Here is a 19657-nt window from a genome sequence, read left to right on the forward strand (position 1 = left end):
ATTTCAGACAGGTCCGATCTGATTTCCGATCGTTTTCTGATCAATCTGCATAGAAGTCATCAGAAAAATGATTGGAAATCCGATTGGATCTGTCAAAGTATCTATCGACCCATCTATCTGATGGGAAATTGCGTGGTGTGTACCAGGCAATAGGAGTGACTGGAACCGCTCTCTGAATTTTATTTCTGTCTGTAGCCTTGTTTGGGACAGGATTATGCATTTAGGGCTCATTCACACTACCAGCACCTTTCTAAGCACCAGAGATTTGAAAAGCATTTGCTAATGTTATGCTATTTGTATGTGTTCTTACTTGAGCAATGTGATTTTTTTTTTTTTTTTTTTTTAAACAATCACGCATAGCATTAAGGCCCATACACACGTCTGATTTTTGCGAATGTCTGCACTGTCTTTCCCAGGAGAGGAAGTTAGGATGTGTGCTCCTAATCCATTGATAGGTTTGATGCAATGAATGTGTTTGCATGTCTGCACTATGCATGTTACAGGGCCAGAGTTAGGACACCTATGTTTACCTGGGTACTTCTACGCAGTATAGGTGACTAAGCATAAGAATGCATTCTTCTGTGATGGGCAGCACGGTGGCGTAGTGGTAGCTCTCTCGCCTTGCAGCGCTGGGTCCCTGGTTCGAATCCCAGCCAGGGCACTATCTGCAAAGAGTTTGTATGTTCTCTCCGTGTCTGCGTGGGTTTCCTCCGGGCACTCCGGTTTCCTCCCACATTCCAAAAACATACGGATAAGTTAATTGGCTCCCCCTAAAAATTGGCCCTAGACTACAGTACTTACACTACATAATATAGACATGGTAATGGTGGGGATTAGATTGTGAGCTCCTTTGAGGGACAGTTAGTGACAAGGTATATATATACACTGTACAGCGCTGCGTAATATGTCGGCGCTATATAAATACTAAATAATAACTAAAACCCTGGCTTTTAATTTAGCAGTTGTGCCTGGATGAGTGAATCTGTGAAAGCATTTGTTTGAACATTTGCATGTGAGAGTGCGAAGGGTTAATTGATTTTTGCGAATGACGGGTCGCTCAAACTCAGTCTTATCACGCGAACGACAGTCTGTACACACGCCTGATTTGGCGTGCGGACGACTGAACGACGGGACGTTCAAACGACCCGTCCGCAAAAATCAGACGTATGTATGGGCCTTTACATTAGCAAGTGCTTTTCAAATCACTGGTGCTTAGAAAAGTACTCGTACTGTGAACCAGACCTATTGTAGCACTGACATTTTACCACAGTTACTGAATCTACATGTCACTCAGAGCAGAATCTAATCCCTGCCATTTTCATACTCTTGGGCCTGGACCCACTACTGGCACTTTACGGCAACCCGATTTTAAAATGATTTCTCGGCGCAATTTTGTTTTTGCTACTGCAGCCACTGATACGATTGCTCCCAAATTGCCGCAAGCAGCCATTTGTGATGGCTCTGAGATATTGCAACGTTGCTTGTGGCATCCCCCCATATAGATCCACTGGTGTAGCACATTACAGATTGGCATACGCTGCAATAGTGCTCTCAGTGGGTCCAAGGCCTGGCTTTATACACAGGTTAGCTTGACTGGTAGTGAAGTACCGTGATTAATGTTTAGGAGGCAATAAAATATAAACCACTAAAACCATTCAGAACACTGATATTGTGCCATTAGTTTGCTTTAGAAAGCAAGACATTTGTTGAAACAGATTTCAAGAAATGTAGGAAATGGGCAGAAACACGTTTGTAGATTTCACAGCTTTACAGTGCCTGGCTAGTGTAATGGTTAAGGGCGCTGCCTCTGACACAGGAGACCTGGGTTCAAATCTCAGCTTTTCCTGTCCAGTGAGCCAGCACCTATTCAGTAAAGAGTCCTTGGGCAAGACTTCTAACTGTTTAGGGCTGATTCACATTGCGAAGGGAACCCGAGGTGAGAGAGAAATGGAGGCTGCCATATGTATTTTATTTTAAACAAGTACCAGTTACCTGGCTATCATTCTGATCCTCTGCCTCTGATGTTTTTTGCCATAGACCCTGAACAAGCATGCAGCAGATGAGGCGTTTCTGACATTTCTGTAAAATCTATCAAGATTAGCTGCATGCTTGTTTCTGGTGTGATTCATCCACTACTGCAGCCAAATGGATCAGCAGGGCTGCCAGGCAACTGGTATTGTTTAAAATGACATAAATATGTCAGCCTCTATATTCATCTTGCTTCAGGATCCCTATAAGCTGGCCATCCATTATTACATTTTCTGCAACTTTTTTAAAAACATTTTTTATTACGGCTGACGAAACCAACTGTGCAGATCTGCCTTTTGATTGATTTTTAGCCCATAATATCGATTGCAACATCTATAGAAAAAAACTATTTCATAGTAATAATAATTGAATAGTATATCGCCAGCTAAAAGGGTGCCTGAGATGAATGAATAGAACATTTTTATACATACCTGGGGCTTCCTCCAGCCCCCTCTGCGCAGATCGCTCCCACGCCGCGGTCCAAAGCCTCCTAGGTCCTCCCGTAGCAGCCCGCTCTCCGCAACCAGTGGGGCATACTGTGCATGCGTGGCCAGGCACCACCTTGCTCCCGGCGCCAGAAGAGTTCTGCACCTGTGCAGTACTACTAAACAGGTACAATGCTCCTAGCCATGGGAGTGAGACAGGGCAGCGTGCTTGGCCGTACTGCACCTGTATAGTATGGCCGTGGAGAGCGGGGCTGCTATGGGAAATCTAGGCAGGGCTGGAGTCGGAGTCGAGGAGTCAGAGTCGGGGCAATTTTGAGCACCCGGAGTTGGAGTCGGAGTCGTGGTTTCAGAAACTGGGGAGTCGGGAGTCGGAGTCGCATGATTTTTGTACAAAATCTACAGCCCTGTTAAGTATTAGACTAAGGAGTCGGAGTCGAGGAGTCGGAGCAATTTTGGGTACCCGGAGTTGGAGTCGTGGTTTCAGAAACCGAGGAGTCGGAAGATTTTTGTACCGACTCCACAGCCCTGAATCTAGGAAGCTTTGGACGGCGGAAAGGGAGAGATCTGTGCAGAGGGGGCTGGAGGAAGCCCCAGGTATGTATACAAATGTTCTATTCACTATTTTCTAGTCACTCGTTTCAGGTACACTAATGCAGATGGGAGCTGATAAGGTAGAAGCCTGAATATACTAAAAAGAAAGCATGATTTTGATGTAAATAATATCATGGAATGTAGTTAAAACAATGGTTTTTTTTTCGACTTTTTTTTTTTAAAGTGTACCAGAGCAGGGAAAGATTTGATACTCACCCGCAGCTTCCTCCAGCAGCATAAGCATGTCTGAGTCCCTCGCCGTCCTCCCGCGGTCTTCTGCGCAACCGTGGGAGGTCCGCGCATATGCAGAAGACCCCGACTTAGCCTTTTACCAGGGCTGATCCCGGTTGAACGGCGGACGGCGAGGGACTCAGACATGCTTATTCTGCTGGAGGAAGCAGCGGGTGAGTATCAAATCCTCTTTCCCTGACAGCTCTGGTTTCCTTTAAGTTTATTTCAAGGGCTTATGCATACAAGCGCCCGCAGCAGGTGTTCTGCTGTCACCTCTTACCACTTTGCAGCTAGTCCTCATGTTTGCTGTTATACACACATCCAATTTAAATAGGCCAGCGATTGGACATTTTACCATTTCTATGCTGTATGAGAGTTTACCCTGTAGTGTTGTTATCCGGGTTTCTTCATTTGGAAACTGATTATGCTGTACACCAAAGCTAATGGAAAGGGTCAGCGTGTTTGCGGTCCACGTCACGCTTCACTGTGATGTTACCTCCTTCCTCCAAGCCGGAGAAAGAGCATTGAAGTTATGTGAAGCACGATGCGGACCACACCCATCTACTAGCTTTGGCGTTGAAATGCAGTTTGACATAATTTGGGTTTCTGAATGAAGAACAGCACTACTTGCATAATCTATTGAAAGTCTATTGTCCCTCATTCTACATGGAGGTGGGACAATTCGCCAGTGAATGGCCAATCAAAATTAGATGTGTGTACACACCCTTAAAGGAGAACTGTAGTGAGAGGTATATAGAGGCTGCCATATTCATTTCCTTTTAAGCAATACCAGTTGCCTGGCTAGCCTCAGTTGCTTGCTGATCCTCTGTCTAATACTTTTAGCCATAGTCCCTGAACAAGCATGCACCAGATCAGGTGTTTCTGACATTTTTGTCAGATCTGACAAGATTAACTGCATGCTTGTTCCTGGTGTGATTCTGCAGGGCTGCCAGGTAACTGGTATTGCTTAAAAGAAAATCAATATGGCAGCCTCCATATACCTTTCACTACAGTTCTCCTTTAATTCATGTGGGTTTGGGAACTTCAGTGCTGCAGTTGGAATAAAAGCAGAAAGTGATGAACCCCAGAAAAATGCTTTATGAATGGCGTACACGGATAGAAGCTATTGCTGGCCCAGAGCTGCTGCTTGCTGCAGGTTTTACCTTTTGGTGGAGTTGACACTTATTGCCCGAATGTACTGTCCCCTATGTTTTCATACATTATATGGCGCTCATTTTCCTGCAGTCATTGCCTTGGCATTTTGGTAGAATAATAAACACCAATACATCTGTTAATTAGCCTCTTTTAACTAACCATCATTAATAAACCATCATGTGATCAGAAGTTTTTAGTGAACAGGGTAAAATTCTCCTGTTCTCTACAGTTTATATCAGTACCAAAGTATTTGCAACTTATTCTATTCATTTTGGTGATCTTTGCAGGCATCTGGCGACGGTACAAACGGACCAAGTCAGCCAGGACTTTTTCCCAACGGCTCAAGGATGATGAGAGGACAATTTGTAAGTGGCATGAGGGGGGGTGGGGATGGGGAAGTGGCATGGGTGGGGGGAGTGGCATGGGGGGGAGGACTTAAAGCAATTCTGAAAAATAGATGCTTATCACGGTTTTGGTAAGCCTCTGGACTATCTGGCAACATATGGAATCTTCGTACACAGTCTCGACCTAGCAAATGTTCTCATTGAATATCGAATGAATAGCTTGGCTTTTAATGTGTGGCTATTGATCTGACAAATGGCTATGACAGTTTTTTTTGGTCAATACATTTTTTGTAATTGGTTGGAAGTTTGACTGGTAAGGTAGGGGGGGCAAATTTGTTTAGTGAGTAAAGCTACTAAAAATATTGACTCATCTATAGGTATCTTAAAGAGACTCTGTAACATCAAAAAGATCCCCTGGGGGGTACTCACCTCGGGTGGGGGAAGCCTCCGGATCCTAATGAGGCTTCCCACGCTGTCCTGCGTCCCACGGGGTCTCGCTGCAGCCCTCTGAACAGCCGGCGACAGACCCAACTGTAATTTCAATATTTACCTTTGCTGGCTCCAGCGGGGGCGCTGTGGCTGCTTTCGGCTCGGAACTAGACGGAAATACCCGACCTCCGTCGGGTCCGCTCTACTGCGCAGTCGCCGGAGACTTGCGCCTGCGCAGTAGAGCAGACCTGACGATCGGGTATTTCCGCCTACTTCGGAGCCGACAGCCACCAGAGCGCCTGCGCAGGAGCCGGGAAGGTAAATATTTACGTCGCCGCTGTACGGAGGGCTTCAGCGAGACCCCAGAGGGACAGAGGACGGCGTGGGAAGCCTCATTAGGATCCGGAGGCTTCCCCCACCCGAGGTGAGTACCCCCCAGGGGACAGTTTGATGTTACAGTTCCTCTTTAAAGCTAATGTTGAATTGAAGTTGATAGTTGAATTTTTCCACACATTATTATTATTATTATTATTATTAATAATATTGTTAATATTACTGTCCTCTTCTGAACTCTGGTATTTCATAGCCTTTTGTTTATAAATAAACTTTTCTTTTTATAACCATTTCTAGATGGGCCCAGTCGCCCATTTCCCTGGCGTGGGAATGGGTGGTCTCCCACCAAGACCAGGACTGGCACCACCAGGCTTGATCCCGCCTTTGATGGGTCCAATGGGTGGTCATCAGATGGGTCAGGTAATGTATAGAGATGAGGTTTTTAAAGAATAGCTGTCAGCCATACTATCTCAGAAAAAACAACAACACATAAATAAGTAGTTAAATACTTGCTCTACTTATATAACATATGTATTGCCCTGTCCACATTTTGATTTTAGTGATTTTTTTTTTCTACAGTAAAAAAAGAGAAAATACGTTTCCCATTTTAAGTGTGGCTATTTTGAAGCCAATTCTGATGTCATTTCCTCCTTTACTCTCCTCTGCCTAATTTGCCTGCCCTTCACTATAGAAATTGCATTGTCTCAGCATGAAAAATATTGGCCAATCAGAGAGGAACAAAGGTATGGGAGGAAAAGAGGCTTCAGCCAATTGGGCTGCATTAGTTATATCTGAGGAGAAGTAGAGAAGCAAAAAAGGACAGCCCAGCATGCCCTGCAACTTCCTTTGTGCATACCAAATTGTGTGTGTACCAAATAAGTTAGGTAAACTGGGGAATGATCATTTATCAAAACTGGACTTTACACTAGTGACAGGTGTTTGGCCAGGTATAATATTTCTGGTTTACTACCGTAACTCCTGGCAAGTCTTGCATCTTTTCTGTCCTCTCCTTTACGTACTGCTAGACAGAAGACTGTCTGCCAAAAAATACTGAATGGTTTTGGCATGGAAAAGCCACGTGACTGTACACCGGTTAAAGAGTAGCAAGTTTGTCATTTTAATAAGTTTGAATATAAAGCTCTATGTAAAAATGGCAAGGATCAGTGGTTGTCGGCGGCAGTAACTCACCCGATCACCCGTAAACCATTAAAAAGGTCTAAAAGTCTGCCCCCTTCATTGGCAAAACCGCCATGGCGTTTTTCTTTTAAAGTGTTACAAACTCTGTGGCCACCCCTACATGCGTCTCCTTGGCATGCCACCAGCTCAGCGGCTGCGACCAAATGGGCGGCTGCTGAGCTGGTGCCGGGCCACGGCAATGCAGCATGGCCACAGAGCTTTGAAGCACTTCTGATAAAAATGGCCGTGATTTGGTTTCCACTAATGTAGGCACTCCTCTACAGACCAGCTTTGCAGCTAAGTTCTTGCATGAGTCTTGGTATTTTTGTCTAGAATGTTGCTTTTTAGATGGTGATTTCAGAGCCACATGCAGCTAATCAGTGAGCAGATGTTGCATGCACCAGTCTGGCCTCTGTGTGTGTCTATTTGGGGTGAAAGGTGCGTAAGCATCAATTTCTTTTCAGTACAGTTTATTTTGTGGATAACGTTACCCCATTCTGTCTGCTCTGATCTTACTCTGCTCTTGTGTTATACAGCTGGCTCCCATGATTCCTCCACTCATGCCCGGGATGATGATTCCTCATGTGCCACCAGGCTTGCCCGCCGCCCTGCAGGTGACTTGCTCTGTGTTAATCTGCATGCAGTCATTTCCATTACACTTCCTAGATCCATGGCACACGTAACCAGGAACTTCTCATTTATCATCACATACATTTGTCACCACTTAGTTATGCTGTGTTTGTTGTGGTACTTTCACCTTTTTTTGGAGGATTGTTGATTGTTAATGACACTGTAAGTTAACCTTTTAGATATAACCTTTTTTGTTATAACATTGTCTGGATGTCCTGTTGATCTTTCACTGCAGTAGTGTCTGAATCACATCCCTGAAACACGCATAAGGCAAATTCAGTCAGAAACGCATGAACTTTTACTCATTGCATAATTGTGTTCCTTTCATATAGTTTATAGGGCATTCCTCAAGCTCAATACTTTTTTTGTTTTAGTGCTCTAATTCCCTATAAACTAAACAAGCCTCGCCCACAGCTTCTCCAGAGAGCCTTGGCACTCAGATCCATGTAGCAAGGGCTTATGGGAGCTCAGTCTGGGCAGGAAGAGGAGGTTACTAGTCAGAGATTTCAGAGGTAGAGGGGAGGGGAGTGAAGTTTTCACAGGCTGAGGGCTGGAGATACAGATCAGCTTCCCTGGTGTAATGTGACAAACAGACTTGGCTGCTGTGAATAATCATAACTGTTGAAGCTGTTTGCAGCTAGATTTGCTGAGTAAACTATCTAAAAAATAAATAAAAATAATTATATATTATTTTATTTAGACAAGTTACTTGTTATAGTTAGTGTTTCATCTTGGATCCACTTTAAAACTATTGGAGTCAAAGAAACAGTAAGACAGCTAGGGACTTTGCATTGTTTAACAGGAAATAAATATGGCAGCTTCCATATCCCTCGAAGTTCAGGTGTGCTTAAAGACGGGCAGTAGTAGTCAGCTATGAGAAAGAAGTTAGTGGAAACCTACTGTGATAGGATAGCCGTCCTTTGCCTTGTGCACGGAGATATATTTATTTTTATTTCAAATCCATTTGATTTCAGATCTTTAGCAGTCGATAAAACTGGAACTCCAGGCAAAAACTATTGCTAACATTTATTTTTTTCTTACAGCCACCTGGTGTGAACAGTTTGGATCCCACTCTTGGTATGTTGTCTAAAAGTGCCAGCTCCTCACTGTACATTATATAGGATTACTAACCTAGGAAGTGCAACTCATATTTTAGTGTTACTACCTCCAAAGTTGTTAATATGGGTTATAAAGCATTGAAAGCATCTAAATGTTTCAGCATACCCCAGTTTGAAATAAATAGAACACGCAGACAAGATACTTATCTGTACAAATAATGTATTCTTGTGAATATACAAATATTACACATAAGGACATTTTTCTCTGACCACCAAAAATAATGCATTCATATATACCAGTATCTAGAAGCCGTATAGCGGGGCAAAGCGCAACATTCTGTCCTGTAGCCTCTACCTTTATAGTGTTAAAAGAAGCTAACTCCAACTTGCTGAGTACCAAACGTGTGTTGCAAATTACATCATCAGAAAAACCATTTCTGAAACAATCTGCTTTTCACTTTGGTAAAGCTGGGCTAGTCAGTTCAGTCAGATTTCTATTCCCTATTGTAAGTGACAGCAACTTAGGACAAAAATAATGTGTAGTGTAGCACATTTTACTCTGGGAGAAATGTACTTTTTATTTTTGTCTTTTTTATGTACCGTATATACGCGCATAAAAGCCGAGGTACCCACTTTTCCCCCAGAAACCAATTAAAAGTGATTGACTTGCATATAAGCCCCCTCCACAATAGTCAGATGTTTCCCCCCAGTACAAGTCAGCCTGCTTCCCCATAGCCAGATGTGACCCATAGAGGGATACAGCAGTGTCTCAAGGCCACACTAGATGGTGTCATAGATATGAGACACAGCGATTGCCACACAGGAAGAATCCCTGATCATTGCACAGCTGACACTTTGCTTTCACGCTTTGCTTTACAAGCCAGGGGACACAGGTAGTCTTGAGCAGCGCACTCTGCACACCGTTTTGCAAGGGATGCGGGGTACGGACACAGCAGGGAGCCAGTAACAAAGCCTGCTCCACTATCTGTTCTGCTCCACTGACTCGCATATAAGCCGAGGGGGTAACTTTTTAGTGCTGAGAAATTAGGCTTATATGTGAACAGTGTTCTCCCCAGAAACTTTTTCTAGCCGGGTGGCATGAAAAAGTAGCCGGGTGGGGCAATATGAGAGAATGCAGGGCCGGTGCTTCTGTGCGCAGCTCTGCTTACAGCATAGGAGAAGGTGAGCCGGTGACAGCCGGGTGCTCACCAAAACTAGCCGGGTGAAGCACTTGGCTAAAAGAGCCTGGGGAGAACACTGGCGAATATATACAGTATTTTACATTTGTTCACAATAGTGGTCCTTTGTGCGTAACAATGCTGCACGCTGTTACACAGCAATGCAGCTTTCCGCACTGTGAGCGGCGCATAGGTGCTCCATTGCAGTGCGGCAAGCCATATTACAAAGCGGCCCTTATGCTGCACCACAATGCACCACTGGGAATGTGACCTAATGGTTAGAGATGGCCCGAACGGTTCGCCCGTGAACTTCTGGAGGTTCGCTATCGCGGAGAACTGCGAACTTTTCCGGAAGTTGGGCTCGCCCCCATAATGCACCATTAGGGTCAACTTTGACCCTCTACATCAGTCAGCAGACACATTGTAGCCAATCGGGTTACACACCTCCCCCCCCTCCCCCTTATAAAAGGAAAGCATCGCCGGCCATTTTACTCACTTGTGCGCCTGCAGTAAATAGAGAAGGGACAGCTGCTGCTGCAGACTCTCATAGGGAAAGATTAGTCAGGCTCATGTAGGCTTCTTGGCTTGCTCCTTGCTGTTTCTTATTGCTAAAATAGCACCCCACAACAACTCTTTTGAGAGCTAATTTTATGATCTATTTTTTTTAATTTCTGTTGTGTCCCACTGACACCTTTTGTTGCATAGACAGCCTTGATAATTCATACTGTGTGTGTGCCACTGCCAGGCCCAGCACATTCAGTGACTACCTGTTGTTCACTGTGCACCCGCCCACCCACCTACGGGAGTTGAGCGCACGCAGTGTCACTGTGCCTGTCCACTACCTGTCTGTGTGTGACCGGTGCATATTGTAATACCCATTACTGCATATACCTACCTGTTGTTCACTTCAGTGCACCCACCTACCTACGTGAGTGCATACCTGTTAACTGCACCTGTGTGACTGCACATTGTATTAGTCAAGTCAGTGCATACCTTTCACTTGATCACCCCCCCCCCCCCCACACACACACACACACGATATAAACACAACGGACAAAACAGGCAGGGGTAGAGGCAGACCCAGAGGAGGGCCACCCGACAGGTCTGTGCGAGGTCGTGTTGATGTGGTTTCGTGCGGCCCTGGCCCAAAGTACAGTACTCAGAAGAAGGCACGTCCCATCTACTCCAAAGATTGTCAGGATGTGGTTGACTATTTAACACAGAACACCTTATCTTCCACAGCCACCAGCGCTACTACAAGCACCACATCCGTTGCATTTGACACTTTGCAGGAGTTAATTGGTGGGGAATTAACTGATTCACAGCCATTATTGTTACAACCAGATGAAGGCGTTAAGCAAGTTACACCACCTCATATGTCTGAGTTAGGCGGCGACACTATGGACGTAATGTGTGAGGAGGAGGATGATGAAGTACCTGCTGTTGGTGCAGTTTTGGAGGTGTCTGAGGCAAGCAAAGCTGGGCAGGATTATTATGATGATTATGATGATACGGATCACACATGGGTTCCTAATAGACAAGATGACCAAGGGGACAGTTCAGAGGTGGAGTCAGAGAGGAGTAGGAGGAGACGAGTTCCTGAAAGAAGCAGGGGGAGCTCGTCATCAGAAACAGCTGGTGGCAGTGTCCGGCGCAATGTATCGCCACCTATGTACAGCCAGCCAACATGCCCTTCAACGTCAGCTGCTGATGCCACCATAGTGCCATCACCCCAGAGGGGCTTAGCGGTTTGGAAATGTTTTAATGTGTCTGCCTCAGATCGGAGCAATGCCATCTGTTCTCTCTGCTTCCAAAAATTGAGCCAACACTCACGTAGGGACAAGTACCTTACGAAGGCACATGGAGAAAAGGCACAAACTGCAATGGGAAGAGCACCTGAGCAAAAGCAGCACACAAAAGAAAAGCCACCCTCCTCCTCCTCTTCCTCCTTCAGGTGCAGCATCTTCAGCCGCTTTCTCCCTTGCACCTTCACAGCCACCCTCCTCCACTCCACCTCTGCCCTTGAGCGGTTCCTGCTCCTCTGCCCACAGCAGCCTGGTGTCCGTGAAGGAAATCTTTGAGCGGAAGAAGCCAATTTCTGCCAGTCACCCCCTTACCCGTCGTCTGACAGCTGGTGTGGCGGAAAAGTTAGCTCGCCAGCTGTTACCATACAAGCTGGTGGACTCTGGGGCCTTCTGTAAATTTGTGGCCATTGGGACACCACAGTGGAAGATACCAGGCCGCAATAATTTTACTAAAAAGGCGATACCCAAACTGTACCGTGTAGTTGAGAGGCAAGTGGTGTCATCTCTGGCACACAGCGTTGGGGTCAAGGGTCCACCTGACTACAGATACCTGGTCTGCAAAGCACGGTCAGGGCAGGTACATAACTTACACAGCCCATTGAGTAAACCTGGTGACCGATGGCAAGCAGGGAGTATGTGGCTGTGCAGCGGACCAACTTGTGACACCTCCACGGCTTGCAGGCAGGCCTCCTGCCACCTCCTCTTCTCCTGCTACATCCTCTTCGCTGTCATCCTCGGCTGAGTGGCAGTTCAACTCTACTGGTGCTGCGATCTCCTCTCCAGCTACACAGCCCCTTCTCCCCAGGGCCTATGCTTCATGCCTGGTACGACGGTGTCACGCCATATTAGACATGTCTTGCCTCAAAGCGGAGCGCTCTCCTGGCTGCCCTTAACAAACAGGTGGATCAGTGGCTGACCCCGCACCAGCTGGAGATCGGCAACGTGGTGTGTGATAATGGCAGCAATCTCCTTTCCGCTTTGAATTTGGGAAAGCTGACACATGTACCCTGCATGGCACATGTGCTGAATCTAGTCATTCAAAGGTTTGTGTCAAAGTACCCAGGCTTAGAGGACTTCCTGAAGCAGGCCAGGAAGTTGTGTGGGCATTTCAGGCAGTCTTACACGGCCGTGGCACGCTTTGCGGACATTCAGCGGAGAAACAACTTGCCGGTGAGACGCTCGATATGTGATAGCCTGACTCGCTGGAATTCGACCCTGGTCATGTTCTCTCGCCTGCTAGAACAGGAGAAAGCCGTCACCCAGTACCTGTACAATTACAGTAAAAGGACACAATCTGGGGAGATGGGGATGTTCTGGCCCAACAACTGGACACTGATGCAAAATGCATGCAGGCTCATGCGGCTGTTTGAGGAGGTGACCAACCTGGTGAGTCGCAGTGAAGGCACCATCAGCGACTTGATCATGTACGCTTACTTCCTGGAGCATGCCGTGCTTAGAGTGGTAAATCAAGCTGTGGAGGAACAGTTATGGCAGGAAAAGTTGTGGGAGCAATTTACATCAGAATCCGATGTTTCCTCAACACCTGCGGCAGCACAGGGGGGGGGGGGGGAGGAGTCAGACTCGGATGATAAGGAAGGCGTTTCTTTGGAGGAGGAGGCGGCGGCAGTAGAACAACCGCAGCAGGTGTCGCAGGGGGCTTGTGCTGCTCGATGTTCCCATGGTATTGTTCGTGGCTGGGGGGAGGGGGAGGACTTGGCTGACGTCACTGAGGAAGAGCAAGAGGAGATGGATAGTACGTCTGCATCCAACTTTGTGCAGATGGCGTCTTTCATGCTGTCCAGCCTGTTGAGGGACCCCCGTAAAAAAAAAAAACCTCAAGGGGAATGAGCTGTACTGGGTGGCCACGCTACTAGACCCTCGGTATAGGCACAAAGTGCCAGACATGTTACCAACTCGCCAGAAGGCAGAAAGGATGTAGCACATGCAGAACAAGCTGGCAAGTATGCTTTACAATGGGCTCTATTCATAAAACCTTACCGCAAGTTTTTCGCTCAAAACAGCGGATTTTCACGTCCATTTAGCAAAGTGGGCATTCATAAACGCTGTTCCCGCATGAAAATCTACAATCCCCCAGCAGAGCGAGAAATTTCCGCCTTCTCCAGTGTTTTTCTAGATTTATCTAGAAAAAAGTAACAAAATGGCCATTCATAAAGATTAGAGGAAGCGGTATGTGGACGGGAAATACCGCTTCCTCTGATTTTGCGGATTACATACAAGTGAATGGGACAGACCTCCCAGAGAGAGCAGTGCACGGAGGGACTCTGCCGGCTGAAGTGTTTCCGCATGCCTTCCGACAGCTTACCGCCATCTTTCAGCGGGAGATCTCCGCTCTTGCATCGCAGCTTTCAAGATTTCTTTGAATGACCACCCAGAAGTGTAAAATACCGCTGCGGTATTTTCCCTCCAGGAGTTTTCTCGCAACAACTTTTTTATGAATAGAGCCCAATGTGTTTAAGGGTGATGTCACAGCACAGCGCAATAAAGGTACCACTGCCAGTAATCCTCCTCCCAAGTCCACGCAGGCAAGGACAGGACGCTCCAGCGATCTCATGGTGATGTCGGACATGTGGACTTTCTTTAGTCCAATGCCTCGCCTTAGCGCTTCCGGATCCACCCTCCACCAATGCCTGGACCGGCAGGTAGCCGGCTACCTGGCCTTAAAGGGAATCAGAGATGATCTAAAGAAAAGCTTTTATACATACCTGGGGCTTCCTCCAGCCCCATATGCACGGATCGCTCCCACGCCGACATCCACCGCTGCCCGCAACTACGAGAACCGGTTCCCGTCACTGCTGGAGCGGCTGCTGGAGAGATACGCAAAGAGTGCACTTCTCCTGCGTAGCTTGGCTCCAATGACGTCAGTGACGGGAGCCGGTTCTCGTAGTTGCGGGCAGCGGTGGATGGCGGCGTGGGAGCGATGGCGGCGTGTTGGTGGGGTCTGACACCCACCCCCCGTGTTTATTTTTTTTTTTTTTTAATAAATATTTGTTTTTTTTAATATTTTTTGCTATTTTCTTTCTTTTTTTATTTGTAAATCCCCCTCCCTCCCCCCAGCCGGCCAATCACGGCGATCGGCTGTCATAGGCTTCTGCCTATGAGAGCTGATCACTCTCTTGTCCCCCAGGGGGACAGCTGTGTCACACGGCTGTCCCCAGTACAGCGCTGCTGCTGATCGCAGCGCTGTACATGTAAATACACGGCGGTTTCACTGCGTAACAGTCTTCCGAGCTGCGATCGCCGCTGGGAGACTGATAGCTCCGCTCGGCTCCGCCCACCAAGCAGGAGATGCGTGCGCAGCCTGTGTGCAATCTCCTGCAAACTGCTGCCCCAGGACTTTACGCCAATCGGCGTGAGCGGGTCCTGGAGCTGCCGCCATGGCCATTGGCGTGACGCGGTCGGCAAGCGGCTAAGCGTCCTGTCAGAAAGGACCTTCAGCGCAGCTGGAGGCATTGTCACTGAGAAGAGAAGTCACCTAAGTCACAAAAGTGTTCAGTACCTGACCTTTATCAAAATGAATGAGGCTACTGCCCGCCCGAAGACTAAGTCAGTCCCCACACACAGCATCTCTGCCTGCATGCCATGTGACTGGCTGCCTGCCCCAAGACTAAGTTGCTCCCCACACAGCATCTCTGCCTGCATGCCGCTTGACTGCCTTCTCCGCCAGCACCAACAGCGTCCAGGACTCCAAGCGGATTCCTAAATCTTTAATGCTGCTGCTAGCAGCAGCCAGTATAATAATTTTTCTGGTGTGTGTTTTCTGGTGTGTGTGATTTTTCTGGCTGCACTGCTGCTGCAACAACAAAACAAAAGGCATGTACATGTGCTCATTCCCCTTTTGTGATCATTACCTTGCCGCGGTGAAGGGGCTTGCGTATCACAATGAAGCAATGACCGCCGGCTATATGAGTGTCCCGGGGGGGGGGGGGGGGGGACCAAAGATAAGGTCGTTGCTTCATTGTGGACTAAATTTGGTCAGCTGGACAGTCACTGTTCGATCATTGAGCTACCACAGCCTGGCGGCCATATGGGCTTGAAAACTGCCACGTCCTGCACTCTGGCCATGGTGCGCACCAGTCCAGCATGGCTGTCACTATGCAAACAGCTGTTTGCGGTGCGTTACACAGTGAGTTTGGTGTGTCAGTGTGAAGCAGTACTCTAATTACACTCCCTGATTGATGTATATACATGCAAGATGTTTGAAAGCACTTTAGGCCTGCAATTTAGCATTCAATGTGATTTCTGCCCTTAAACCGCTGCTTTGCGTCCAATCTGGATTTTTCCCGGGGACTTTTGCCGTGTATCCCACTCCGCCATGCCCCCCTCCAGGTGTTAGAACCCTTGAAACATGTTTTCCATCACTTTTGTGGCCAGCATAAATTTCTCTAATTAAGTTCGCCTCCCCATTGAAGTCTATTGCGGTTTGCGAAAGTTCGCGCGAACTGAACTTTCGCGGTCAGTTCTCTAACCTAATATCGGAGCTTCGGGCCATCTCTACTAATGGTTTCTTGGGATCAGCTGCAGTTTGGCTACAGCCACAGTAGAAGCTGCACCCTGAATGAATTGTGCACAAGCAGTGGTGCTGTTGTGACAAGGTTATTCTGCAGTTGCTGAGACCAACCTCCTCCCGATTCCCCCCCCCCCCTCCTCCCCAGGACTGTCATTTATTATTTGTGATAAAGTGTGACAGAGGGTCAGAGCTCCAATTACCTTTTATAGAGTGAGGCCAAAGGCAAATTACTGAGCTTAGCCTGATAATAAAGATGTGTTTTTTTTTATCTGAATGGAGCTGCAGAAATTTTAATGCTTTGTTTTTTCTTTTCTGCAGTTCAGCCGCCAGTCACTCAGGTGCGTAATGGACAACAAGTGCTGTACACAAGGAAAGCGTCTTGCTAGTGTTACCAAGTTTCCTTTGTGGCCCTAAAATGAGATTATACTCCCAAAACTACTCTTGGGTACATAAAAGGACATTTGAAAGCATTCCCTGAGAGTAAAAACATATACTTTTACTGCAGGGAGCAGTACAGGCTTGCTTTTTTTCTGGCTATTTCTATTGCGGGCCAGGAGACGATCTCTGCCTGTGTCTTCGCTCTGCCCTCCTCCTTTTCTGCTGAAGTGACTCAGCTGTTGCCAGGGCGAAGTGTCTATTCAGCAGAGAGAGATACGGGAGGGAGCAGAGCGAAGACACCGGAACAGAGTGTCTCCTGGCTGGCAATGATTACATTTGCCTAATAGCCAGAGATAAGCAAGCCTATACTGCTCTCCGCAGTGAAAATAAACGATTGTATACTCAGGGAATGCTTTCAAATGTTGTGCAATGTATCTAAAGGTATGTGCACACATCCATCATACTGCATGACCAACACCATGCCATGACCGACACCACGACAAACTGTTTACTCGACTTGTATTTTGCACACACCAAACAACTGAGCGACCAACTCATTTACATATGCGTGCAAATAAAACGATAAACTGTACGACATGGCGACATTCAAAACGAGTGGGTTGTTCAAACGACGACATACACTTGTGGCCAGCTACATGATTTCAACCCAACAGTCGTGAGTTGATCCGCCATATGGATCAGGCAGACCGCCTGTTATCAGTCACTCGTCTAGTAGTTGCCGCACACGCCTGATTGTCACCCAACAGACCGAAATCAGATGACAATCAGGCCGTTTGAGCGTGTACGGGCCTTAATGCTATGTACTCACCTCGCAATGCAGGGAGATGGATCCAGCGACGTCTTCCTGACAACGATCGTTCTGCCGATCCATCTTCCGCCGCGGGAGGCAACCTCTTTTAACAAGCTTTTGTTAGACGATGTTGCCTGACATCGGGTAACATCGCAGCAAGTATCGCCCGGTGGGTACTGGCCTTGAGTAGTTACTGAATTTTTAGTTTTGGGAGTATAGTCCCACTTCAACAATCTAATTATGATCATTTTGTAGGCACCTCATCCTGTGATCTCCGCACCGCCAGCCATTTCCGCCACCACTTCCTCTAATGAAGAACCCGCCAAGCCGGTAATTCAATTATTGTGTATTTATTCCGTATATGTCTGATTTATTCTCCTGGCCTTACACGGGTATTTTTCTTTCCCGCTCCGCTAGAAATCTTTGTGGACGGAGCATAAATCACCGGATGGTAGGACGTATTATTATAATATCGAAACCAAACAGTCTACGTGGGAGAAACCAGATGAGATGAAAACCCCCACCGAGGTAAATCATATTTTACTGCCGCTGGTTTAATAACAAACTGTCAGGCGTAAGCATAAATTCTTATTTTTGCACAGTGAAATAATGGTGTGTTCCCTCCGCCAGGAAACTGCTTTTTCAGCGGCGTTAAGAAACCGCTGCATCGTCCTAATATTGCTTCTGAGACATCCGATCCATATTACATTTCTATAAGTATCTCTGGCATTTTCTCAGCTCTGATTAGAACACGTTGTGGGGGGATTGATTTATCCAAAGCGTGCTGAAGGTTGCGCTTGGCACGTTTACCAACAAGGTTACACACTTTATGCTTTCCCAGTCTGTCACTGATTTATATCTGTTCAAAAGGATCATTCCCAAGTAGTTTGTTTTCCTTTGATAGTCCTGCTGTCTATTGAACAGGATCTCCTAGGTCTGCATTTATTGTGCTTGGCTATAGTGGTGTGAACTACATAGTCCAGCAAACCCTTGGCAGTGGGGACAAGTGCTTGCTAGTTGTGGCAATCCTCCAGATTGCTTATTAAAATGGGCGGAAGAGAGAGGTTGTCCCCGACTTATGAACGCCCGGCTTGCGAACGACCCGCCGATACGAATGGCATGGATTCAGTAATTGGACTTGCACTTTTTGAGAAAATCGATTTAAAAAAATTCTAAGAAAAAATAGCTTTTAAACTTGTATAAGCGTGTACAGAGGGCAGAGGTGACACAGAGAGGGACACTGGAGGCACAGGGGACAGAGATGGCACAGTGTTCCAACTTAAGAACAGATTCAGGTTAAGAACGAACCTACAGTCCCTATCTCGTTCGTTAATCGGGTACTACCTGTATTTAAAGAGACTCTGAAGCGAGAATAAATCTCGCTTCAGAGCTCATAGTTAGCAGGGGCACATGTGCCCCTGCTAAACCGCCGCAATAGCGCCGCTAAACAGGGGTCCCTTGACCCCCAAACCCCCCACTGCGACACTTGGTCGCAGACTTGGTCGCTCCTGGAGGCAGGGCTAACGGCTGCAGCCCTGCCTCCAGTCGCGCCTGTCAGCGGCTCTCCCCCACCCCTCTCAGTGAAGGAAGACTGAGAGGGGCGGGGAAGAGGCGGAGATGCGCGCTGACAGACGCGTGTGGGGCAGGGCTGCGGCGGTTAGCCCTGCCCCAACCAGGAAGCGCTCCCCCGCATTACGGAGGGGATTTGGGGGATCAGGGACCCCCGTTAAGCCGCGGGATAGCGGCGGTTTAGCAGGGCACACATGCCCCTGCTAACTCTGAGGTCTGAAGCGAGATTTATTCTCGCTTCAGACTCTCTTAAAGTGTACCCGAGCCCAAGCTCAGGTACTCAAAATTAGATACTTGCCTACAGAGAGTGAATCCTCGGGATCCATCCTATTGAGGCGTCCCTCTCTATTCTAATGTCCCCCGTCGCTGAGTGTGGCCCTCTGGAAGATTAACAATAAGTCATTGTCGCTAATTAGATTGGGTCGCGCAGCTCCTCTTCCTGGATCATGGCCGCACAATAGCCAACTGAGCCCGCATACGCAGTAAGCCGGAGCAGGCGGGCTTGCATGTTACTGCGCATGCCATTCATTACAATGTTATATTTGAATAACCTAACCTTAATTATGATAGTCTTTTTTTTGTTTTGTTTGTTTTTATTAGCAATTATTATCCAAATGCCCATGGAAGGAGTTTAAATCAGACTCTGGAAAACCCTATTTTTACAACTCCCAAACAAAGGAATCTCGTTGGGCCAAACCGAAGGAGCTGGAAGATCTGGAAGGTGATATCATCATTGGACAATTCTTGTGTTTTATATTCTCTATTATTTATTAGGGTTTGTGTTAAAGCACAGACCCCCAACCCTGTCCTCCGGGCCCACCAACAGTACATGTTTTGCAGGAAACCACACACCTTCACAGGTGAGGTAATTAGTGCCTCAGCAGAGCTGATCACCTACCTCTGTGGATTTCCACAAAACATACACTGCTGGCGGGCCTTGAGGCCAGGGGTGGGGAACAATGTGTAA

General features: G+C 47.1%; 1 protein-coding gene across 1 annotated transcript in view; it reads left to right on the forward strand.

Moving 5' to 3' along the window:
- The window catches only part of PRPF40A (pre-mRNA processing factor 40 homolog A), a 77872-nt gene that overhangs the window by 7514 nt on the left and 50701 nt on the right, over positions 1-19657 (forward strand). Inside the window, exons 2-9 of the mRNA XM_068245773.1 lie at positions 4739-4816; positions 5855-5977; positions 7270-7347; positions 8407-8440; positions 16251-16270; positions 17377-17451; positions 17539-17649; positions 19291-19411. Coding sequence (XP_068101874.1) covers positions 4739-4816; positions 5855-5977; positions 7270-7347; positions 8407-8440; positions 16251-16270; positions 17377-17451; positions 17539-17649; positions 19291-19411 — 640 coding nt within the window. The remainder of the gene's footprint in view (positions 1-4738; positions 4817-5854; positions 5978-7269; positions 7348-8406; positions 8441-16250; positions 16271-17376; positions 17452-17538; positions 17650-19290; positions 19412-19657) is intronic.

This window comes from Hyperolius riggenbachi, chromosome 7 (assembly GCF_040937935.1).
Source record: "Hyperolius riggenbachi isolate aHypRig1 chromosome 7, aHypRig1.pri, whole genome shotgun sequence".
Lineage (NCBI taxonomy): Eukaryota > Metazoa > Chordata > Amphibia > Anura > Hyperoliidae > Hyperolius > Hyperolius riggenbachi.